The following is a 26,345-nucleotide window of genomic DNA, read 5'->3' as shown; positions in this document are numbered from 1 at the left end:
ATGCAATCTGTGCTGGTTTTCATAGGTAGACGTTCTGTGGACTCCTCTTTCTGGCACTGGTGCCCTCGGGTGGGGAGTCAGGTGTGGGGTTGGACCCCTTGCTCCTCAAGGGAACCTTCACAGTTATAACATCCCTCCTATTCCCAATGGGCACACTGTGGTGTGGCACCTGTCCGCTCTGCATCTCTGCCCCTCCTGCCAGTCTTTTGTGGCTTCTTCTTTTCATCCTTAAAGAATTCTGTTCAGCTAGTCTTCAGGCGGTTCTCAATGATCACTGTTCTATAATATAGTTATAATTTTGATGGAATCATGGGAGGAGGCCAGCATCTCATTTACCTTCTCTGCCATTTTGACTGGCAGTCTATCTTTTTATTCACAAAGCATAAAAGTAGAAAGTCTACAGTGGGTGGATAACAAAGGGGAGACATTTTATGATTATTTGTTATATATGGCTTATCTTCATTCTCTTAATGCTTAATTCTACTAATGGCACTTGAGTTTAAGTCTTATCAAAAGGCACAAAATAAAACTTTTAGCCTTATAGAATTAAAAAAAATGCTTTCACTAAGACATATAAGTCTGCAGCTATCTCTGCTTTATTTTCTATTTTAATTAAGTACAATAGAAACTTTAGTCATGAGCCATTCTACTCTGTCTCTTTAAAGCTTGTTAGTCACTGGTCTCCTTATTGCATCCCATAATGGCACAGTGTTTATTGGGGCATGGGGGAGAGATTGTTGCTAAGCTGCTAATGATACCATATGTTCCCAAACCTACATTCTTATTACTCTTGTGGGTTTGCAATACTGTATCCACATTTGCTATGCAGTGTACACGAAGGCAACTCTAAATTAATCAGCTGTTTGTTATGCAGAAAGCAGCTATTATAATAAAGGAGCACCTACTATGTACTGTACATGGAATGAAAATGGGTTCTTAATATTAAAACTACCCGGGGGAATTGGCAAGCAGTAGGAAATTTCATGACAACTTAAGAATGCGTGTTAATGTGCTAGCATGTTATCTTGCTGATGCTATTTTCATTTCTTTGCTGTAGAAAGTTTACGCTATAATTAAGCAACTGTGCAGTGCAGCGGGTTCTGAAATACAAACTTATCCAACATAAAGTTTAAGAATGAGTCAAGTATGATTCCAGACTTTTTTGCCTAAAGAAAGCAAATGGTGGGTTTTGTTTAGGTAAAGGGACACCCATCCTTTATGATCCTATATACAAAGTAGGCATTTCATAAACCACTAGCAAAATGTAAAAGTTATTTCAGATGCACTGAGCTAACTCCAGAATGAAAATTCTTATTTGGTGCCCTAGGAAAGGCAAGGAAGGGTTTCAGGTAATTACTGTAATTTTAACAATGAGGCTTTAGAATGGTCTAAGAGAAAATGCTACCAAGGCAACCTTTCCTTTGTGATGTGATTACAGGCTCACCTTTTCAGGTGCTTCCTTTAGGTCATTTAAGCAGATCATTCAATAGACAATGTTGTTAGATTATTAAATGTAGCTTGGGTTGTTTATTTGAACCTGCTATTTATTATCTTTGTCCTTGATATAGTTTCCAAACTGCCAATTGAAACTTTTCCTCTCAATGTATCCATTAGAAATGAAAACAAACCACAATTTAACTTATTGGTCAGTTCAACATTGGTAGCTCAAAAATTGAAATATCTTACATCTTGACCAGAGGGATGGATTAACTATCAGGTAGCTCAGCCTTGAAGATTTCCTCTCTTTTTCAGGCCCCCGTGGCATTTCTCTGGCTTCAGTCTTACTACACCTCAAGGCACTAATCCCGTCTAAAGCAGATCCATTTAATCTTCCCAAGCCAGAGCCCTTAGTTTTATATCTGCTTGAGTAAAGGAAGAGAGAGCAGGCTTTTCTTATTTCTCAGGATCAAACTAAATACCCTGCCACTTTCACCATTCTGTTCCTGTCAATGAGGCATGCATGTGTCATTTACCTCTGGCTGTGATCCTCAGAGCAGAGAAGCAGTTAACTTCAGCAAGTAGGAAGGACAGTGGCCAGAAAACTACCTACTTCTGGTGTTTAAGTTTAGAAAACATGGTTTCACACAAGTTCTTAGTTCTCAACAATCATGTCACATAATTATCTTTCTGGAAAAGATGTTCTATCATAAATGCATTGGAGGATTAGCTTATGCTTTCAATTTGGATCCTTGCACTAACTGCTATTGGCAAAAATGACCCAATCTTACTATCACCAGTCTTAAGGCATGTCATTTCTTGATTAGAGCTTCTCACTAAGGTTTTGTGCTCCAGTCACAACTGACCAACCAACAATCACACCCAAATATTAAAGTGATCATTCAGAACTCACAGCTCCATCTCTCTGAGAAGTGCTGCTCTCAGGGACCACAAAGACAATCCAAATGCTTTGTTGAGAGCTAAATAAAATCAAAGAATTATAGGTTCTCCAAGCAAAGTTGGGAATTGAGGAACTGCTTTAGGGTCTTGTTTGGCATAGATAAAAAAACAGGATGAAGGAAATTCCCAAGTTGGAACATGACCTAGATCCTTCACAAAACGATTGCTCCATAAAGCTGTTGCCAAATGCTATTTTAATCAAACTCAGCCTTCGCTGGATCTCCATCCTGAGAGCACAGCTAGTTTCACCAAGAGTGTCTGAACAGAGTGCCAGCAAGAAGTGCAGAGCGGTAGTGGCATGTTTTAACTAGAATGCTGTTCATTGCTTCCTGCAGAAATAGGACATGTTATCCATTTTTGTTGACATTGGTAACCACTCTGTCTAAAAGGGCAGACTATGGCCTGCTGTCGGACTCCTGTAAACACACCCCTTTCCCACTGATATATAAATATATTCATCCATTTCTATGATTTCTCAGTCATTGTAGCCATCAAGATTCTTGATCACATTTATATTAATATGCACACTATGGAGATAAAATGCTAGAAAAAAACATGCTTAAGTAGAAAAGGGAATACAGGTATGGGTAGATCGAATAGAAAGGAAAGGCTCACATAACATTCCAAACCTCATTGTCCTTATTTCCACTATGGGAAATGGGAATGGAACACACACATGTGACTTTAAACTACACGCACGTGACTAAACCCATACATGGCCAAAGTCCACAGGAATGGCTTAAAGCAACTGCCTTAACTGTGGCCATGACTGGCTCCAAGGAAGGAACGAAACTTTGGAACTTCACAAATACATATGCATCTGTGGTGGTTAATTTTATGTGTCAAATTGACTGGCCATCAGGTGCCCAGATAATCGGCTGAACATTATTCTGCAAGGGTGTTTCCAGATGAGACCAGCATTTAGATTGGTAGACTAAGAAAAGCAGATTGCCCTCCACAGTTGCCTGCAGGGGATCATCTAATCGGTCCACAGCCTGATCCTTCTCAAGTCAGAGAGAATGCTCCTGCCTGCCAGTCTCTGAACTGGGACAGCACCGAATTAAAACCTGTCTCTGTGTGACTATTTGATTCTCCCATACTTTCTTGCTCAGGCAGAGTCACTTGGAGACGGAAGAGTGTAATCTCAGGAATAAAGGCTTGGGAGTTTTGCAATGCACATTCTATTTCCTGCTCTGCCAGACCAATTTGATACGAAGCCACCCACCTCCTCAGGTCATAAATCCCCTCCCCTCCATTTGTAAGATAACAGTCACAACACATCCCTTGCCACAAATCCATGGTCTCTGAAGATGATGAAATGCTTTATAGTGCTATAAAATTATTGGGAGAAATATAGACATGGTGAGCAGTATAAGAATTTCACTAAACTTAAAAATGAAGGCTACCAAAAGACAAGACTTACTAAGCTACAAAGTCGAAAACGTCTTTTTACATCATTTCTCTTAAAACCGTATCTGGTTAAATCAATAATAAGTGCACACATTTATAAAACTTACAGTGATAAAATATTTAAAATAACCCCACCTCTACTAAAAATGTATTTGCCTACTTTTCTACACTTTTCAGCCATTTTCTTTTTGCTCTTGGAGATTTTGCTTTCTACTAACATATTTAACCAAAGTAATAATTATGATGTTTCTTTTCATATTATGGACAAACACTGAAGATGTTAAACAGAAGGTGTTACCTAGAATGCAGAGACCATCTGTGCAGTTTTCGGATTCCTGGCTTAGCCCTTCACAGAATTTGCCCCCGTTTCTTGGGGGGGGTGCTGTGCACTCCCTGATCCGCAGATGCTCACACTCCGGGCTGCAGACTGACCATTCACTCCACACTTCCCAGCTCCCATCCACTTCAAAGAGAAACAAAAGGAACCATCATTAGGATGAAACAGGCGGCTGTTAGGAGACTCACCCCAGGACTGCTGTTGTTCTTAGAGCTGGATTTTAAAGCAATAACCACCACAACAAACACAAAATAACATATTTATCTTCTCTCCATGGTTTCTTTCCTAAAGAGACAGGCTAGCAAAAGCAGTGGTATAATTCTCTAGCTATTTCAGGATGAGACCAATTACTGAATTTAGGCAAGCATTCGAATTACCAGTGCCCTTGGGTTGGCTAATAATGTCATTACCCATTCTTCCCCAGTCTTTCACGCTCAAGTGCAGCTTAGATGGACAGATAAACAATGTGCAATAACCAGTGGTAATCACTACTTCCTTGGATGTTGACAATTTGGAACAGAGAGCAACAAGAACTATCTTTAAGCTCTAAAAGCCCCTAAACAATAAAACGTTAAACCCATAGATATTGATAGTATTAAACTAAAACAGGTCAGTCAAGCCCCAAGATACCAAGATTTATATAAATAGAATTTCTCGGGTCATGAATTGCTGCTTTATGTAGAAATGAACAAACTGAATTCTACTAAAAATCAACCCTAGAGATCGTGGCAGCTGTTTGAGGCAATTGTCCCATTACCTCCTAGGAATAGTCCAACCATGCTTATGTGGGTTAAGATACTGCAATTTTTAATCTAGAGCAATTAGGAGTAGGGTAACAAAAAAATAATGAACTTGAAGTGAAATGTCTGAGTCCTTGCCTGTCAATTTATTGGCTGAGCAACCCTGAGAAAGTCACTTAGCCTATTTCTGTCAACTGCAGATAATAAAACTCACAACACAGAGTTAAATGACATTACACATGTAAAGGTATCTTGCACATAGTAAGCACTCAATAAATGCTTATTGAATATAAGTGTGAAATGAAACTCCAAGAGAATGTAAGTTCAAAATGAAGCTCTAAGAATACACTGCTGGCAAGAGCCTCACCTTAGCTTTGAGTGGAACTGGATTTGAAATTTCAGCCACAAGGCTCTAGTCCAGTGTCCTTGGAGTTGATGTTTTATAATGCATGCGAGACCCAGGATCAATTTATTTCTCAGTGGGAGGATATGCTTTCCATAAAGAAAGTCATCTTCCATCTCATCTATTTCTCATTCTATAAATTGGGTTAGAGCCAGTAAGAGATGAACAAAATAACTTACAAAAGCCATATTTGGCAAATGAGGTCTGTCTCTACTCAGAAAGGAAGGCAAGCATAGACCAAATGGAGAACAAACTGCTGTGATTCTGTACAATCTCTGCCAATTGTACTGTAAACGAATCAAAGCTAAAACCAGTAGGGTCAGTTGACTGGTAACTGGTAATAAAGAGTCAAAATTTTGGTACCTGCTTTTTGCGCTCACAGAAAACTCGACTCCTGCTCGCCCTTAGAAAATTGAATGCCACAGATTGGGAGAACCCAGGGAGAGAAGGGCACAGCTTAGCCCAACCAAACACTGGCGGTATAAAAATACTTCAAAGCATTTGGCTTATTGATGGTGTGTCCAGGGTCATTTGAGTATTAAAAAATGCATAGGCCCCCAAACAGAGGTATTTCACCCACACGCTTGCTTTTGCATTGAGTTCTACATTAGCCTTTTGGACAAAGGCTCCATTCTAGAGGCACTTGGGAGAGGGTAACTTGGGGAAAGAAGTTTTGTACTGAATGCTTCACACCAGCTTCCTAGTGTTGGTGGATCAGAAGAGGAAAGGGAATCTGTGCATATCTCACCAGGACAAAGAGAAGTGCAGGTAATTTTCTGCACTGACATTCCCTCACAAAAGGCCCCACCATTGAGAGGAGCTGGGTTGGTACAGGTCCGGGAACGTTTCTGCCATCCTCTACCACAGCGAACATTGCAGGCTGACCACTCTGTCCAGGAAGACCAGCCTCCATTCACTGAGAGAGAAAATGGGGGGGGAGAAAAAAGGAGACAGGTTTTTACTGATTGCCTACTATGTGCAAGCCGCCGGGCCAGGTGTTGTGAGCTGGGCATCCGGGGACCAAGGGACCCTGTGGCCCCGCACCGGCTGCTCCATCGAGAGGGAAGCCACGCGGACTCCTCCTCTCTGCCCCTCAGCCTATTCATCTGACATACGGAGGGCCACAGATAATTTTCTTTGCTGGGAAATTATGAAAAAATAGAATTCTTCAACATATCTCTAAAGCACTCGAAAATCCAGAGTATAAGATGAAAATATCAGCATTTGAATTTCGATTACTTTAAGTGCTTCAAAAATAAATCCCAGGGCTCTTCTATTGTAGAAGGGGATGCCTTTACTAAATAGCTGGGAATCTCTTTCCTACAAGGCCTGAGATATTCAGCAAACAGTGATGTTTGTTTTCGGTGAATTTTATATGCCAGGAGAGAAACTTCCCACTGTGCTCTGGGGAGTCTCGGGGAGGGGAGCAGAAGTTGCCCACCTCATTTCTTTTCAAATATACACACAATGGAAGAAAATCAACAACTTCTAAAATTAGTTTCTTATCGAGAGAGATTGGAAATGTCACCGACTACCTCTCAGAAGTCCAATATTGGACGGAAGAGCAAACATTAATACCAACAGAAATGTGCTCTCCCCTGCCAAATGGGAGAGGCAGGAGAGTGCAGCAGTGTAGTGGGTGACCCCCAAAGACTTTGCAGCACTGACAGTTACAATTTTAATAAAATACACATCCCTCTAGTTCTCTGATCTCTGTGCTCCGTATCCACTCCTGGCCTTTGGGCTGGTCTTACCATAAACTATCACTGTGGCTGACAGGCTCCTCCTCTTGGCCACGATGTTGGCTGCCATGCAGGTATAATTCCCGGAGTCTGAGAGCCGCGCCTGCCTGATGATCAGGTTATGGTCAGCCCTGGTGTCGATGTTCTCATCTTGTTCAGAGTCAATGGGCTCCTCATTTTTTAGCCATTCCACCTATAAGAAGAAAGGAATGTTAAATTTACAAGTCATTTAAGAAAAACAACAACTTTTCTTGGAATTGGAAGGTGAACAATTTTGGTGTGTGGGGGAGAGGGCAATAGCAATGATTTTTTTCCCCCACTTTATTCCATACCCTATCCCTTTTAATTAAGAAATTTGGTACGTTCAGGAAATGACTACTCAAGTTAATAAACTGGAGGCAGGAAAGGACATAAATATCCTATTGACTTTGACCCATTTTCTAAAAGTGCAGCGGAAGAGAGAAAAGAGGTGACCGCCGTTAGGTGATTTCACTATATTTCATTTTATTACAATTCTGGTGTTGAGGATGATTGCAATTACTAGTGCAAAATGGAGCTCAGACGACCAACACTTATGCATAACTTGCACTTTATGCCAAGAGGATGCTAGGTTGTCAGGGTTCAAGTCAGGATGTTTGAATTTAAACAAACTTTAATAAAGGTGTGATAATGTATAAAGGCCACGGTACTATATATTGGGGCAATCATAGGCACCTAAATTCAAATCTCAGTGTTCCCTAGTTTGGGGTATACGTTTCGTTGGTGATCACTGATGTCCCTCCGTCAATGATTCAGTGGCTATTTAGACCGGGTTGAATACCCAGCACATTTAAGGCCCATCCCCTTTTCTGGAGAAGTTCACTTCCCGCATCTTCCGAGCGTAGGCTAGTCCCATCTCAGATTTGTTTTTTCTAGCTTGCTCCTGGAGAAACCATTTCTTTCTTCTAGTTCCACTCTAATCCTATCCTTGATCTAAATGCCTCTTTTCCTTGGGCACCTGGAGGAGACACAGATGGAATCTTCTGTTCCCTAGACTCTCACCCTCTGCCCAGTTGGGGTGCACCGCCCTCCCCTCCCCTATTTCACCAAGCAGGCCAGTCTTCCCCTGAACTAACTGCCTTCCTCCTCATGTGTCCCCTGCTTCCGCATCTAAATGACGTCTCCACTCTTCGCACCATGTTGGTCGCACTAGACGCATCTCTTGTTTGATAATTTCCGTTTAGCTCTAGCCGCACAGTCATGACTCAGCGCAGGGACCAAGGGCAGAGGCTACCCCACAGAGGATCACACACAAGCAAACGCGCCAGGGCCCTTCTCACCAGGCTGCCCCCATCAGCACGGATCACTGAGGCTTGCTTTTAGAATAAGATTCCTCATTTCGTGTTTAAATCTCGAGACTTCTAATTTATCACCAATAAACGGGTGGCATCTGTTATATTACAATTTGGTGTAATCAAGATTTGCTGGTCTCTATAAAAGGGATTTACTTATCAGAAGAAAACCTATAATGATCTTTTATAACGATAGCTGCCTCAATTACCAAGATGTAGACGAGAATTTAGAATACCAAAAATCACCACCATCTCAAATCTACCCTAGAAAAGAAAATGATAGCGAACAGCCTGAAGAGCTTTGAGAACTGCTTTACAGCATCGAGATGAGCTGAAAAGGCAGCGTGATGTGGGGCCATGAAGTAGAGAAGCAAGCTGACCACCAACCCCAGGGGCCAGCCTGGAGGCGCGGCGACTGCTAATGGCCCGGAGCCCAGAAGCACGCTCCGGTGAGTAGAGCAGGATGGTGCAACCAAGTTTACATAACATCTGGCCACCAGCGCGTGACAAAACGGCCTCCATTCCCCACTAACACTGCACATTTCAGTCATTCATCTACTCATCTGACAAATATTCACATATTTATTGAACATCAGAGCTTGTCCTGAGAGTTGGGTAAAGCAGGTTAAACAAAACCAGCATAGTTTCCTCTTTCATGAATTCTGGATTTTACGGGTACAATGAAAAAAGCTGGGGGAGTAACACTGTCACTAATATCTGGGATGAAACACACACTTAAAGCCAATAGGATTGGATTGTTGAAAGAACAAATAGGTCTGCTAAAAGTAGGTCTAGAGAGCTTTGTTCCACCCCACTCCCCACCTGACCCCAAAATTCAGAGTGTACTTTGCCTGGTTTTCTGATTAATTCCTTACTCCTGAGATTTGCAAGCACTTAGAAAGCTGTTCCCTTGTGTCCCTACCTCTGTCATCTTTTTCCATAGTTCCCCTCAAACAGCTGGTCAGGAAGTCAGGAAAATCTGGCCCTGGTCCATAAGTAAATTATTCCTAGTGAGTTAACTAGCCAGAAAAAAGCCCTGGGGGCAGTGTCCCGGGAGACAGAAACCAAAGGAAGTCCCAGCACCTGGGAGTCGAAGAAAGCCTTCCTGATCAAATCTCCTACACGGCTGTCTACCACTACGCGTACGGCTGAACCGGAGAAAAAACGGTACTGAATGTAAACTGTGATTAAAAACTAAAATTAAAATAAAATCTTGGCCCAGGGGATATTAAAGCCACAATCATCAAGTAGAGGTTTGGCTTCAAATTGAAAACTTACAGAAAAATAAATTATATACACAATTACTGCCAACAAACGAAGGAAGTATTTGCCACACATTTGAGAGATAAAAGGTTAATGTGATGATCTGAGGAAAATGTGAATAGTTAAAAAACCACTATATACATACATATATGTGTGTGTATATATAGGTATGTATGTGTATATATACATTCCATCCTAGGTAATACGGCAGAGTGATAAGTATACAGTTCATTAAAAGGAAAAAATGGCAATTAAATAAATGAATAAATATTCTACACCACTAATAAAAAAGTTAAACAACAGTATAATCACTATTTTTACTATCAGAACAGCGAAGATTAAAATTATACAAACAGATACACATAGTTCTTGTTTTTGTGGCTGGTTCCCTTTTGGCCGAGAGTGTAGAGCATGGGATGTTCCCCTATCACCGTTTCCCTGCGGGGAGTCAGCAAGAGCCTCTTAACTAACTGCACTGTCTGCAGCTCCCAATGTTGCCTCTGCAGCTGATTCTCCGCAAAATCAGATCACATGACTTTCTAGCTCGAAACCCTTGAATGGTCTCAAATCCCACTTAGAACAAAATCGCAAATCCTTCCCACAGCCAATGAAGCCCTTCTGTGCTCTAGCTCCCTATCAGTCTTCTCCCTCAGATCCTCAAAGTAACCCCTGCTCACTCTACTCAGCCCCACTGGACTTCTTCCTGTGCTAGAAAGTTCAATGCAAGTTCCAGCCTCAGGGCCTTTATACCGTCTGATTCCTCTGCCGAGAAGGCCTTTCCCACAGGTGGCCCCGTGGCTCAATTCCACTTTTCATTCAGATCTCAGATCAAATGTGACCTCCTCAGAGAGGTCTTGTCTAGCAACCCTTCCCAACATAGCAAGCTCCTTCCCTTATCTCCGTCTGATAGTCTTAAAGACAGTAATGCCGTTTGCTCTTGTAATTATGATCCCAAGAACTTACCAACAAAAAAGTGTTAGGGCGACAGATAAGAGCTTAACCACAATAAATTACTTTTGGTAAACTGGAAGAAAGAAAAAGGCAAAATTATGCCAAAGCTACATGCCCACCAAATACAGCTTTGTTTAAATAAATTGTGTTTCAACGGTATGATTTACTATTATACAGGCATTAAAAGTTACGATTTCAACTAGCGAAAACACAGAAAATGCTCATAATACATGAAAGTCAAAATGCAAGATTGCATGATTCATGTTATAAACTTACAAAACAAATATATATATGTGTGTATATATATGCTTTAAAAAATGATCTGAACAATAAATGTTCACAGAGGTTTTAAGAGAGGACTAGGGTAACTTATTTTCTTCCTATTGGTTAACTGTGGAACTTTCAAGGAAAAAGATATTTAGTAATCTGAAAAATATCACTTTATCTTAAAAATCCCTCTTCTACTCATCATGTAGCACAATAGTTTTCAATTTTATATTTTCCCATAAAATGTTTCTTCAAATTCGTTTATCTGAAGCCCAAAATGAAAAACAGATTAACAAGGAAAATCTTATGACTGATGCAGAAGTGAAGGTATCAGAGCCACGGAAGTGAGGGGTCCTAAGCTGCATAAGATTGGCCAAGCCAAGATGAAGTCTGTATAATTCCAGGGGGGGTCATTCACATCTTTCCCCTTTTATGTCAAGCATACCCTGCAGAGATGTCCAGGGCACGACCTGTGCCATCATGTAAGTTGTCCCTGCCATCCAATCTACCCCCCTGTACACCCACATGCACTATGGACACATACAATGGTCTGCTGCTGGGTCTCAGGTCATAGTTCAAAAAACAGTGATATGGGATGAGTGAGGTGTCACAGATATACACACATTCTGGTACACTTGGTGTTTATGGTGTCATGACTGAGGTCCATTACCCAATTACATATATAAACAATCAACACATTAGTAGATTCCTATCTTAATAGTTTACCCATTTAACTGAGGGCAGGATCTTTATGAGGAAATCAGTTTGGTATTTTCTGGGCTTATAAAAGTGACAAATTGCTCTTGGATTTATGCTTTTGTCACTTAGAGAAATTTTAAAACATTTTTGATGAGCTAAGTGCTCCAAATGTGGAATAGTTTAATAAATAAGATGTTAAAAAAAGCATTCCCTGCACCAGCCTTTGCAAACTCAAATGGTCCTGGGGGCCAGGGAGGTCACATAAATTACTGCAGCGGCCCTGGGTGTGAGACATCCATGTGCATTGCTTGCATATTAAAGACAAGGGACTGTTCTTCATTTCCACAAAGGAATGAGTTCACTCTCATTTTTCTTAAAAAATACTACTGCTTTCTTCTGTTTTCCCACTTTCGATAGAATCATGAGTATTTTTAATGATAGTGCCATAAAAAATGAGCTCATTGTTGGTTAAATATCTCTTTTGCTTTTAATGTGTCACAGTGGTCTTCAAATTTAGCCTCGGCATCAGTATTTACGAGGAAGTGGTGGCAACTGTGACAAAATGAAGACCACGGGACCTGTGCAAACGTGCAGACACAAGTCAGGTTCAGGCTGCTGTTGCCAGTGTAACTGGATCTTCCATCTTTCATGAGAAGTCATGGATGTGTATTTCAATGTAACATTTCTTGATTCTAACATGGTATCTCATATGTTACAAAATACATTGTAAGGGCCAAACATAGCATATCCATGAACCAGAGCAGATTTCCTTTCTTTTCTCCACAGCACACCAGCTTTCTGGTTCCTAGTGATTATCACACAAAGGAGCTCAGTGTCCTCCCTAAACTTAATTCCTTTTCATTAGATCCACTACCCCCACCATCCTAGGTTATTGCTGTCCATGTGTCATTGTCCATTCTCAAGGCTTTCTCATGGAAACGACTGGAAAGATTTAAGAACTTTTGAACTTATGTACAGTATTATTTCTGCAAGTATCATAAGGGCATGTATATTGAGTTCAGAAATTATTTTACAAGAGGTTGCCAACAAGGAAAACCCTAATTATGCTCTTAACAAAAGTAAGACACATTTTCAAATTAGCATTATGGGATCAATACATTGACTACCTCCAGGCTAAGGAGCATTTGTATCATTGATCTAAATGACCTCAGGTGAACAGGTCATCTCTTTGGCAAAGAGGTTTAACATTCCAGAAGGTTGCTGGAAACATGCACCCATCAGAGAAACAAATCTTCATCTGGTTTCTATATATTTAATTTCATGGATAATCCCAGTTAGAAGCATGTAAGGAAACTAGTTACTTAGAGATAATGAGCTGATGGATTTGCGGGATGTCCCCACTCATTAGCATAATGCCATGTACAGATGGTCTACAATTTGTAGATTTTTCTAGTTTATAAACAAATCTGGAAAAAGCAGACCATCATGCCAGACAGGTCAGGCCCTGATCAGTCATTCTGGTCAGTGGGCACAGAAGGTAGGTAATTGACCAGCCTATAGATTTTCTTGGTAGGCAGCACGGATGGGGAGGAAACCTTCTTTGGAAGAGTGGTAGATTGATGCTTAGTGGGAGATTATTTTATCTGAGACCTGAGTTACATTTGAAAATGTTTGTATGAGCCCTCACATTTCACCTCTTCTGACCTTTAGTCAAAGACATTTATACACATACATGAACCTTACACCTAAATGCTTATTTCCATCAGATAGTATGTCAGAATTCTCAAGCTCCTGTTCTGATTCTTATATTCTGTAGGAGAATGAGAAGGTGACTGGTGTTATTAACCATTTAGAAGGGGGGGGGGGACTAGAAAGAAAAAGCCACTTTAATAGGCAGGATCCAAAGCCTTTTGTCCTTTGAATCTAGGTGGTATCAACCTGGCACCTTCCCTTCATATTCCACAAAAAATGCCCAAGAGCACCATTATCTACCAAGTGTTTCTATCCCTCAATTCTAGTCCTCTATTAGGATTTGTTAGATTCAATATAAAATTAAGTTGCCCATATGTATGTGGATGTAACTTCAGATTTATGACTTTTGAAGCTTCTCAATCCATCTACTCATTACCTGTGATCATTTTCTTTCTGCACTACTCATTGGCAAGCTCCTTAAGAACATGAACAACATTTTAGATCTTCTTATATATTACATAGCACCTACACTTCAGAGGAGGTTCACTGGCACCTGCTGAATAAGTATTCTGGCCCAAACTGAGGTGCATGCAAATTTAGAGACTGGTGATAAACATATGCACATATAACAAAAGTGCAAATTGTGTTTTAGGGGTAAAGCCAAAGGAGAGAGATATTATTCTTTGCTTTAGCTCCCAGAGTTGAGCATGATAGGGTCTAGTACAGAGACGTTTTTAGAGTAGTGGTTAAAGGAAGGCAACCTTGTCTGATGAGGTAAGACTACACTAGGGGCTATGTGATGTAGACCCAGGGAAACACTGGAAGGCCACAGCAGTTCACAAAGTGGTCATTTCCTACATACCTTCTCAAACTTTTTGTAAAGTTACCATCTTGCCAAATAACAAGTATGACTGCATTTCTTGAGAAAATAGAAGGCTGAGGTACGTATTCTAGCTGGTGAAGGGCTAAACTAAGATGGCATCCAAGGGCACAGGGGTGGGGACAGAGTGGACAAGGCAGAGTCAAGATGAGGTTCCACAGCAACCATGGGGAAGCCTCTAGACTTTCACACCTTAAGAAACAGATCTAACCAATAAATGTCTCATTCACTTTAAGTTACATCACTATTGTGCTCAGTCATCCACATCGTTTGCCAGATTAGGATGCAATGACCATATGTTAGTTGCAAAATAATATTCACTTATATTCGGAATCTAAGAAACAAAAACACACACACAAAAAAACCCAAGCTCATACATATAGAGAGCAGATTGGTGGATGCCAGAGACACAGGGCAGGTTGGGGCAGGAGAAATGGGTGAAGGGGGTCAAAAGATACAGTCTTCCAGTTATATAACAAATGTCCTGGGGATGTAATGCACACCATGGTGACTAAAGTTAATAATACTCTACTGCATATTTTGAAAGTTACTAAGAAAGTGAATCTGAAGAGTTCTCATCATAAGGAGAAAAAAATTTGTAACTGTATACGGTGATAGATGTTAAAACTAGACTTATTGTGATCATTTTACAATATAAACAAATATCGAATCATTATGTCATACATCTGAAACTAATAATTTTGTATTTAATAACTAAATGAATAAATAAATAATTACTCAGACAATATCTGTCCACATATAGCTCATGAGAAGTTACAGTAGCTCTCTCCAGGTTATCTGGTCACAGTCTCTGCCCTCATAAGGGCACACACAGCCAGTCAATACACTGTCTCATTTGATCCTCACAACAACTAACCCCCCCAAAAAAGTAGGCAAAGAAAAGCTTATTCTTCCCATTTTACAGATTATGTGACCTGTGACCTAAGTTAACGTATTTGAGAAATCATAGTGCTAGACGTAGTAGTCTCCAAATAATGTTTCTACCACAGACATGGACCATTTCCTTATGTCTCTTATTGACCAAATAAACTGCTGCTTCTTACCGTTTCCCACAATTTGACATGGCGTACCCCTGTAAGTCGTTACTGGCACTTAACCACTGATAAGCGTGACAGCCCTTTACTCATAAGGGAGCATATTATCTTCTAATGTTAGTTAGGCCATTACTCTCTTCGCCACTTTCAGATTCGAGATGTCACCTGTCCCCTTCTCTCTCCTTGTTAATATTTCCTTTAAGTTATTTATAACAGTACTATCACGCTTCCCCTTTGTCTCCCTTTTCCAGGCTGCATAGATTGATTTTAAAGCCACCTACACAGCAGTTTCCTCAATCTAGCTCTACTTATCTGATTGTACATCACAAAAGGAAGCAGAAATTCAGCCTAATTGTGAAGCCACAGCAGCAGAACCAGGCAAATGACGGCAACCTAATGATCACAGACAGAATCACACTCGCTGATGCTGAATGAAATGACAGACATGAGCACCTCCGGGGAGGCCTGAATTCTGATGAAGGAACTTCGTGTTCTGACATCGTGTGTCTCTTGTCAGATCAGTGTTGTCCTTTCACTTCCTTGTTTCAGGTGTGAAAGTCAGGAGCAGCCTCCTGTTATTTTATTATTATTATTCATTTTGACAGGTAAGTGGTCTCAGGGAAAGTGAACACCTGAATCCATTGTTAACAGAGAATGTAACATTGTTATGAGGCAGATGATACATTAATGTAAAGCATCTTTAAGAATGGTGATCAGGGGAAAAAACAGCATTAAACAGACGAAACAAAATAAGAACAGAACGAGATGAAGAAGATTCGTAAGGGAGGGCACAGTCTGCCATTGCTTTTTAGCCATGTTTTCCATAATGCAAGGGCCCTCACTCCTGGCTAATTCTACTCTTGCTACCTCTGCTATGCTTAGGGATGGGTAACGTCTGGCCCGAGGGCCGTATACAGCCAGTGAAATCTTTTGGCCTGGCCCTGCCAAGGCAACTGCAGGTGGGACTCAAAATCCAAAAAATCTAATTGAGTAATAAATCTAATCTAATAATAAAGCTAATTTTTAAGTTGATAATTTTGTATGGCCTGTGATGATGTTATAAATATCCAAATAGCCCTTGGCAGAAAAAAGGTTTCCCACTCCTGTAGGGGATGAGGAATTCTGGTTTTGAATGTTTGGTGAAGCAACATGTAGGAGATTCTTCCAAAGCTGGTGTCCTAGGGAATGACCTAAAATATAGTGCACAGTGCTGTGCTGCTTCGTTTTAAGGGATTACTTCATGATGGGAAGAACTCTCTAGTGGATGACAAAGAGTTGGCTTTCAGAGAGCCTCAAAACTGTTTTTGTATTCACATTTCCTCCCACAATTTCTGGCATGTAAATAAGGTTTTAAGGTGGTGGTGAGGGGATATTAATTAACAATTCCCTGTTCCCGTTCCTTACCACCATGTAACATATACTCAGGTGCTGAGATAATAGCCATCTTACTGAGGATTAGAGCATCCAAGAGTCTAAATGTTCATATCGAACTGGTTTTAAATGCTGATATAGAAGTTGCATATAATTAGATAAAGAAAGCAAACACATATCACTTACACATACTACATGAACACCATCGGAGAAATCAAATCTATTCAGAAGAACAATTCCATCAGCCACAGTGAAAGGCTAATCATGTTAGGATCTACCAAGGAAATGCAGGGACGGATATGGATTAACTCAGCTCCCATTTATTGGGTGGCTGAGAATGAATTAGCATAATCATAAATTTGTTCCAATTACAGAAGGCAATTATGAGAGACCAGCTTATAGCATTATCAAAATGAAATCAGCAAAGTGCACTGACATTCCAGGTAGATGCCACTGAGTTAATGGTGCTAAAAAAAAAACAAGGGCCCTGTACCCATTCATCTTTCATCCCTTTGAGTACTGTACACTCCATACAAGTTTCCTTTCAGCCGATAGACAAAAAGCCATAGTGAAAGAAGCAAAAAAAAGTGCTTAACATAACAACACAACTGCGAAATAACCACATTCTAAAGTCTTGTGTGTGTGATTTCTCTAGGTCAGTGGTTCAGGCACTGCTTTTAAATTTCAGACAGTAATGTACATCATCTCTTGTGTTCTTTCCAAAATATTGATCAGGAATAAAACTGTGACTAAGCCTGTCATTACCTACTCTGAACAAAAGTTCTTTGTGCAAAAAGGTAGTGCTATTTTGCAAAGGTAGCCTCACGGTTGTGCCTATTTTTCATTTTGCCTTCCCATTATAAATAGGCCTCGTTGCTTTATTTAACCATTGCCAACCTGGAGAGCTTACAGAACAAACATATTTTCTAAAGGAGGCAACAGATTTAGTCTCAAAATTTTAGAGCTGAAAGGACAACTTCATTTAAACAGCTAAGATTTTACACATATTTGGTGTTCAGCACTTAAGGAAATAAACATTAAGGAGGTATTCAAGAGATGGCAGATTAATAAGAAGACAAAAAGGTATTTCTATTGTGAACAAATACAATGGGTTTTACTGCTACAAGGATGACAGGCCCAGTGGAGCTGAGGTAGGGAAAGGGGAGGGGAAGGGGAGGCAGGCAAACAATTTACTTTTATTGTTAGTCTGCTATGCATTAGATAAGATTCTAGGCTCTTTCACATCTTAAACCCTTGGTGAGGTGGATGTTAACTACGTTTTTATAATTTAAAAAATAACTAAGCATCGAAGAACTGAAATATTCAGACATGCTCAAAATTCTGCCTTCTTAAGTAAATAAACAAAACATTCTTCCTTTTTTTTTTGCCCCCATAGTCACCTCTCTCGAATTCTCATCAATACACTTTGGTCTGGCTTCCACCTCATCAATTCACTGAAACTGCTCAGCTAAAGTCACCAACGGCCTCTGAGTTACTACCTTCAGTGCACACTGCATTGTATTCTTAGCTGATTTTCAGGGGTAATGAGGACCTTTCTTAAAATTTCTCTTCCATTGGTTTTTATAATACCACATATTCTCTCTGTACCCCTCTGGCCATTCCTGCTCTGTTTCCTTTGTTGGTTTCTTTTGTATCCAAACATGAAACATGAAGTATTTTATTTCTTGAGGTATCAAGATTAGGCCTTTCTCCATATCTTGCCATGCAATGTCTCCTCACATGATAACACCAGGCTCATGTGTCATTCATGGCTATACACTGAATATTCCCAAATTGATACCCACAGTTCATTAACCTTCTTGAGATATAGAATCTTATATTCAAATGCCGACTCAGCATCTACTTTTGTACGCTGCAAAGATGTTTCAAGCTTAACTGGTAGAATTGGATTTAGATATTTTTTTTCTTGCAGAAATAAATAGATGATTTCCTTATCTGTTTGTCTGAAATTAAAATATGTGAACATTATTATCTGAAAATAAGGATTCACTAAAAAATTTGGAGAGTGGATGAAATAATAATTTCACAAAAGAATATTCTTGAGCCCTGGCCTGCGTGGTCTAGTGGCTAGAGTGTCGGCCTGAGCAGAGGAGAGTTGAGGGCACAACTCCTGGTCAAGGGCATGTACCTGTGTCGCAGGTTCCACCCCTGCCCCCATTCAGGGCGCGTGTGGGAGGCAACCGATCCATGTGTCTCTCACATTGATGTTTCTCTCTCTTACCTCCCCTTTTCCCCTTTTCCCCCTTCCTCCCTCCCTTCCACTCTCTCTAAAAATCAGTGGTAAAATATCTTCACTCCTTGGGTGAAGATTAAAACAAAAACAAAGAACGCTCTTAATATAATGTATAGACTGTATGGAAGGAAAAGGAACAGGCCAAGCTCAGAGCAGAGATCATTAGGAGACTGACAATCATAGGAAGAGACTGTGGTGGAATGAACTGGAAGGTTATGATGGATATTCAGTACAGAGCCTTGAAAGACATTAAGCGGTAAAACAGAATGAACAGAAATTTGTGACTAATTTGATATAAGATTTGAAGATAGAGCAATAAAAATTCAGCACCCACATTTCTGACATGGACAAGTGATATAAGAAATCCAGATGAAAAGGACATTTTTAGATGTTGTACTGATATGCACTTACTGAGTATCACCCTGGTCCCTGACATATGAAGAGTACTATCAAATCAATAGGAAGAAAGAAATGGAGAAAGACCACACATGACAACCGAAAAATAAGCCAAGTACTTGGATAATTATCTTAGTGATGCATACAGTTAAGATGTATACAAGGCATTGAAATAAACATCTTCGACCCAGATCTCTCTTCAGCTTCAGACCTATATAGTCAACTACTTATTAGGCATATTTACTCCACAGCCTTCAGCATAAGTTGTATCCCAAGCTATAGGCATATATGAAATCATGTAGAAAGTGTAAGATGGGGATAAAAAGATGAATTTAAGATACAACCTAAAGAATAGCAGCACTTTAAGATCAGAAAAGGGGGGAGTGGGAGCTGATCATAAGGTAAGAGAGACATCAGAAATGTGTCATGGAAACCAAGAAAGAAAAATATTTTATGTACAGTCATGCGCCGCTTAATGATGGGAATATGTTCTGAGAAATGCATCGTTAAGCCATTCATTGTTGTTCGCACATAGAGTGCACTTACACAGATCTAGACATACAGCCTGCTGCCCATCTAGGCTACATGGCATAGCCTACTGCTCCTAGGCCGCAAGGCTGTACAGCGTGTTATTGTACGAAACAACACCGGATTAAATCAAGCACGAGAGAAAATGATGCAGTCAAGAGCGGCAGTAAACCCAAGATGTACGAGGCTGCTGCTGGCGTAACACAAAATACTCTGTTACAGCAAACGTGTTTTTTTATGAGTTGAAGAGTACACTCTAAAATAATGATAAAGTGTATAGTATAGTAAATACATAATAAATACCTAAACCAGTAACACAGACATTTACTATCATTATCAAATATTATGCACTGTACATAATTGTATTGCTATACTTTCATAGGATTGGCAGCACAATAGGTTTATTTACTCCAGCATCACCACAAACACATGAGTCCTGTGTTACACTATGATATTAAGATGACTATGACATCTCTAGGCAATATACTTTTTTTTTTTTAGCTCCATTATAAACTTATGAAGTTTGCCATTGATGAGAAAGTTGTTGTTACCCTTGACTGACCTTAAAATCACCACTGAAATAAAAGGTGAGTGTAAGTTAAGTTCCAGGCTCTATTCCATTTATAGCATGTTAGAAGACTCCGCTCTGGTCTTTGTTAATTTTATGGTTAATAATAATAACTCTATTCACTTTTCTCAATATTCACCAAAACTTCCCCAAAGTCAGTTTGCTACTTGAAAAATAAAGTAGTATCTCTGTCTCATTCTTTACAGCAGAACAAAACCCTAGGCATATAAAATATTAAAAATATAATAAGTGAAGCCAAAAAAGTACCATAAGAAGGCATGGGTGAATATTTTTGTAATTTTACAGTAGAGAAAGAGTTCCTGCGTGGTATAAAAGCCAAATTCATAAATATTGACTATTAAAGTTTAAACGTTCAAAATAACAAAATGGAAGAAAGTTAGTCACATATTACAAAAGGTTATTTTACCAAAATCAAGGGCGATATGAAATACATTTTGCAACTTGTACAACTGAATGCCCATCAAATAAAAATGAATGCCAGTGAGTATGTTCTACCAGTATCTACTGAATAATCAGCCTGCTTCCTAATTTATAAAGATCTTGCTAAAATCAATAAGGAACAAGCATTCTAACAAAACATGAGCTAAGTTATTGAATAGATTATTTAGAGAAGAAAAATACAAATGGATAACTAACATGCAAAAAGTTGTTCAACCTTTCCAATAATGAAAATGAAATATTACTGTTAGCCTATCACCACAGCAAATTCTGAAACTAAGTAGGGTTGGCAAAAGTGTAAAGAAATGGATGTTTCCAGTTACTTTTTGTAGTAGTCTAAATTAGTACATCCCTTTTGTGGAACAATTTTGCAATTTTTACTAAAACTGAAAATACTGTTATAATTTAATATAATTTTCATTGGTTTCAGTGCAATAATTATTAGTAAAAATCCAGATATATGTGCTAAGATGTTAATTATAGCCTCATTGATAATAGTGAAAACTCTGTAAACAACTTAAATGTTCATTAATAGAACAAATCAATAATGCACATTTACATTTATTTCTCAATGAAACACGATGCAATCATCAAAAAGAATGATGCATTTTTTTTATTTTAATAAAATGGAAAATGTCTCCATGAGACATTATTGAATGTATAAAAGCAAATCATAAAACTCTATTTTTATTATCTCTACATCCCAATACACTCAAAGATCTGGCAGGCAGCTCATCAAATGTTACTTAGGTAATGAATTTTCAGGGGCTGGAATTTTTCCTTTATAGGTTCCTAGAACACTGTAATTTTTAGTATGAGCTATTCACCCAGTATTTCTGGCTCTCTCTTTCACAAGCACAGTCCTGGTCCCTGCTTAGTTTGGTGGGGTCATGCTACTTGTGCTGGCCAATGAGTTGTCAGTAAAAGTGACTTGTCCATTGCAAGACTGAGTATTTAATTTCCTACTGAGACTCCCTAGAGCTCTCTCTTTCTCCCTCTGCCACAACAGCTTACAGTTTGGAGAATGGCTGTTGCATTAGCCTTGGAACTGTAGTAAGAGTGTCAGCGACACGGAGCACCCGGCTGACATGTGACCGCCATGTAATCTGAGAGAAAAATAAATCTTTGTTGTTCTAAGCCATCAAGATTTCTAGGTTGTTTGTTACTTTATGATTACCTAGCCTACCCTATTTTCCACAATCCACATTATTTTTATTAGCATATATAAAAGCTATTTTCATTAAACAAACAAATACATGGTCCCAAACACACTTCTAGTACGCCTTGCCTCTAAGAAGTAAACAAATTATTTGAAATTGCTTATCCGTCTTTTTCATAAACTAATACATTAACTAGAAAAACAATGCGTTTCTAGATAGGCGGGGGTCTAAGTGACTGTCCCACATGGCCTTTTTTCTTCATAGCTGTCCTTACCTGGCTATTTTAGATAACTTGATTTTTGCATAAACTTACACAGTATAGATCACAAATAATGAGTCATTGCGTTAAAACTCTAACCTCTAAATTCAAGGAGAAAAACTTAAGTGAAATTTTATTACTTCTACATGTCACACTTACTTCACTTGACTATACAGCGTCATTAACAAAACCGAGTTTTTCATTTGTTTTTTTTTGTGTTTTTTTTTAATATATCTTTATTGATTTCAGAGAGAGGAAAAGAGAGGGAGAGAGAGAGATAGAAACATCAATGATGAGAGAATCATTGATCGAGCCCGCAACCCGGGCATGTGCCCTGACCGGGAATCGAACCCCCATCGCCTGGATCCTAGGTCGACGCTCAACCGCTGAGCCACGCCCGGCTGGGTTCTGTTTTGTTTTTTTAAAATCTCTCTCTCCAAGAGAGATCTGAAGAGAAGTGACTTTGCACAGTCAACATACTGTCTTTGGGGAGGGCGTTTACATTTCTCATTTTAATCGCCTGGTCAATTAAATTGGATGGTTTCCTATTTGTTTCTACCCAGTTTAGCCTCCTCGCCGAGCATTCTGGTTTTTATGAACTAGCTCGAAGCCACTGCTTGGTCTTCACAACACTACAGGGAATGTTTAAAAAATAAACTAAATTGCCTCATGCCTTTTTTTCCAAACTTGTTGAAAATGAGATTTTTCCACAGCCTCTATTCCATACCCCCCTCCTTCCTTTTTAATTTAAATTTTGGTACTAACATGAGCTTACACTATTCCATTAATATCACTAGGGGAGACACTTGTTTTTTTATACAATGTACAGATTAGTCTACCATTCTCCCCACTCCTATCCATCATTGTCCTATGATTTCACAACCTCTATATATAACATATGTACAAGTTTGTTTGCCTTAAAAAATCCACTTTTTCATATTACTTATTGATTCATGGCCATGCATTTACAAAAAAAACCCCCCAAAACCACCAAACAAACAAAATCACCATGAAACCCCTAGTCCACCATAAAGCGTTGTTTGAAAGATGTGGTAATTATAGATTTATTTCAGGACACTTGAGAAGTCAATCCTGAATAACACATTCAACGAAGAAAAACTATGATCAAAACTGTCAAAAAAGAAAAGTATAACCTACTTTGGAATTAAATATTTGACTTTAATAACTAAATGTGCATGTGTGTATCTTAAATGGGTGTACAGTTCATAAGAATCAGCTGCATATAGAATTTAGAAAACCAGTTGGATACTAGACCATAAAAATATGCATTGCACAAATTCTATAATCTACACAAAGGTCATCAAGAGTTGATTTTTGTGTAGTATTTGCTTATTAAAGCAGTGTGGAGTCAATTTCCCATTTTTCCTCTGCTGAATGACAAAATCATCTTCTTCTTTCCTCTACCTCACAGGGATCTCAGGAGACTGAAAATGAAACTGGATAAGTGGATTTTTTTGAAAAGTATAAAGCAATAAATTAATGTAATGTGGTAGCAGATTCCAGGAACACATAGTCTCATGTGGCTTCATTCAGGGTGCCAAAACTTTAAAAAGATGAGACTAGAACAATAGCAGGTTGAATATAGACCCTGAGTGCTACTCAAGGAGTTCGAAGTCAACCCTGAAGGCACTAAGGAGCCACTGATGGATTTTAACTAAAGGAGTTTTGCTTAAGAAAAATCATTCTGGCATCAATGTGAAAGGTGCCAAGTGTCACTGAGGATTAAAGAGCCCAGACAGGAAGTCATTACTCCACTAAGGGGGAGAAATAATGGGAGCCTAAATAACGCTGTTCGGTAAAGATAGAGAAGACAAAATGCAGAATAAATAGAACTGACAAGTAGTGATAACTGAGAAGGACAGCAAGAGAGATAAAGGAACTGAGGAAACGAGCGTGACTCAGAAGTTCCTAGTTGGACAACTTGGTATCCTTAACTAAGACTTGGGGTTCTGGATTTCCAAGGTCAAGTACGTCCGTTGTACCTGTTAGCATTTTGTATCATGGGACACTTTTAAGAACTGATTGTTGGCTTAAGAAACTGGACCCACCCAGATAAACAGACATCCCAGCAACATGCAAGTCAGTGTTTCTGGTTTGAGAATCCGCAATCTGTAATCTTCAAAGAAAACAAAGCTTGTTTTGGGTTTCAGGTTGGTAGTGATAATTTTATAGGTCAAATTATAAAACAACTATAATTCCTTTGTTACGATGAGGCCACTCTGGCCTTTAAATATATCTGACATTGGACTGTGGTCAATAAGTGAGGTATACAAACATCAGAAGCATCACATCCGGAATGTCAGCACCCCTTGAAGAGGGCAATCAATCATTTTCCAGATGCAAGACAAAACTGTAACCAATTTAATGTAGGAAAGGGCAACATCTGGCTGGTCATCACAACTCATTTCCTTATAACTTGTTCTTTTCAGTGTATAAATTATATCCTTGTTAAAAAGTAAAAGTTAGTAGAAGGTTCTTTACCATTTCTTTCCTTCCTTCCTTCCTTCCTTCCTTCCTTCCTTCCTTCCTTCCTTCCTTCCTTCCTTCCTTCCTTCCTTCCTTCCTTCCTTCCTTCCTTCCTCCCTCCCTCCCTCCCTCCCTCCCTCCCTCCCTCCCTCCCTTCCTTCCATTATTATTTTTTAATCCTCACCTGAGGATATGCTTTCCATTGGTATTTCAGGGTATGTGGGGGGGGGAGGGAGAGAGAGAGAGAGAGAGAGGTTGCCTCTCACACACCCCCAGGGCCGGAGATGGAGCCTGCAACCGAGGTACATGCACCCAGCCGGAATTGAACCCAGGACCCTTCAGTCTGCGGGGGGACGCTCCAACCACTGAGCCTAACCGGCTAGGACTTTACCCTTTATTTTTAAACCAACCACTTATGAACATTTTCTAATGTAAGTAGGAAGCCTCACAATATACAACCACTTCATAGTTCTTCTAATCATTTTACACGGTGCACAGTACCTGGGAGAGAAATGAGGGCGTTTCTTTGGGAATAATCATGATTAAATTCTTTCCCCCGTTTTGGAATGATATCTTCTCCCTCTGTCATCCTGTCTCTCTGCACATCCACACATGATCGCCCTAGCCACTACACACCACCCTCTGCGCCACCGCCACCACCAGCAGCCAAGTGGTCTAGACCGAGTTGCAGACATGGCTCCTAAAAGAGGGCGCCTTCCTTATTTTCCTGGGATTTTCAGCTTGTCATGGCTACTCATGTAATCATTAGGCCAAAAGGCTCAAACCATCAAATGCATTATAGCTGCTATTGCAGTCAATAGTGCCAATCTGTCTAGTGCTTAAGCCCAGCAAAAATGTGAGCTGATTGGATCGGTCTTTGAAATACGATAAATTGGAATAAAGACAGGAAGGCTGTTTGGCCAGGAGGCTCCGGGCCACCTGAAGACGAGGAATGTGTCAGCTGTGTTTCCTCCACCCTGACCACTGTCTCCCGCACACAGGGGTAGCTCAGGTCCATCCACCTGCTGGTGTGTCTGTACACATTGGCTGCTAATAAGTAAATCCCCTTAATGACACCCTAAAGGAGATAGATAACAACCGCCCCCTCTTCCAGCACACTTGTTGCTGCATATTGACCTTTTATGACTTCTTTTCCTTTTTAGGGCTGTTAATTTTTAGCCCAAATTTGCTTGTTTGAAAATGTTGTGGGGATGTGATAAATTTATGGAGGGAAGGTGGGTGTTACCTGCCCTATGTTCTGCATGGTCGTTCCCTCCCCTGCAGGTTGCTGGAGTTATAAGGCCCTTTGCTTTCCCTGTATTTTTTTTGCTTTAAACCAAGACTCATCTCTTACAAACTCATTTTTTACACCAATCACAGGCTGGGTGGAGTTGTTTGCTTTCTCATGTGCACACCTGCCGTCCCTGCGGTTGGTGGTAGTGCAGCCTCACCAGGGGGCATCGCTGGCTTTACGAAGCACTGGGACCTCAGTGAGGCACAGGGCCTGCCTTCACTCCACCTGTCCAGTCTGTAGGTTTAACTTCTGATGGGGTTGCCAGACCACATCTTATTACAGGACCAGATTTCTCTTCAATCCCTCTAAACTACTAGTGCAGCTTATTTATTTTTTAAGCTTTTGTTTGTTTCCTTTTGACTCTGCTAAAAGCAAGAGGGACAAAGAATCATGCTGCCTCTGTAGCTCATACAGAGGAAGTGCTGGAACTGATACACGTTT

The 26,345-nt window shown here is 39.9% G+C and overlaps 1 protein-coding gene across 10 annotated transcripts in view; it reads right to left on the bottom strand.

Moving 5' to 3' along the window:
* The window catches only part of UNC5D (unc-5 netrin receptor D), a 680,073-nt gene that overhangs the window by 315,851 nt on the left and 337,877 nt on the right, over nucleotides 1-26,345 (bottom strand). For 7 of the 10 annotated variants that reach the window (XR_013998001.1, XM_081125678.1, XM_081125672.1 and 4 more), the window contains exons 5-7: nucleotides 7,042-7,222; nucleotides 6,036-6,203; nucleotides 4,106-4,270 (exon numbers count right to left, since the gene is read on the bottom strand). Coding sequence is in view for 9 of the 10 variants with exons in the window: in XM_081125678.1 (XP_080981804.1) it covers nucleotides 4,106-4,270; nucleotides 6,036-6,203; nucleotides 7,042-7,222 (514 nt within the window). In the remaining variant the exon portion in view is untranslated. The remainder of the gene's footprint in view (nucleotides 1-4,105; nucleotides 4,271-6,035; nucleotides 6,204-7,041; nucleotides 7,223-26,345) is intronic. The other 3 variants (XM_081125677.1, XM_081125680.1, XM_081125679.1) reach the window with 1 other exon arrangement.

Source organism: Miniopterus schreibersii (assembly GCF_964146895.1).
Source record: "Miniopterus schreibersii genome assembly, chromosome: 2".
Taxonomy (NCBI): Eukaryota; Metazoa; Chordata; class Mammalia; order Chiroptera; family Miniopteridae; genus Miniopterus; species Miniopterus schreibersii.
The sequence above is the reverse complement of the archived record's forward strand: the minus strand, read 5'-3'. Positions and strand labels throughout refer to the sequence as shown.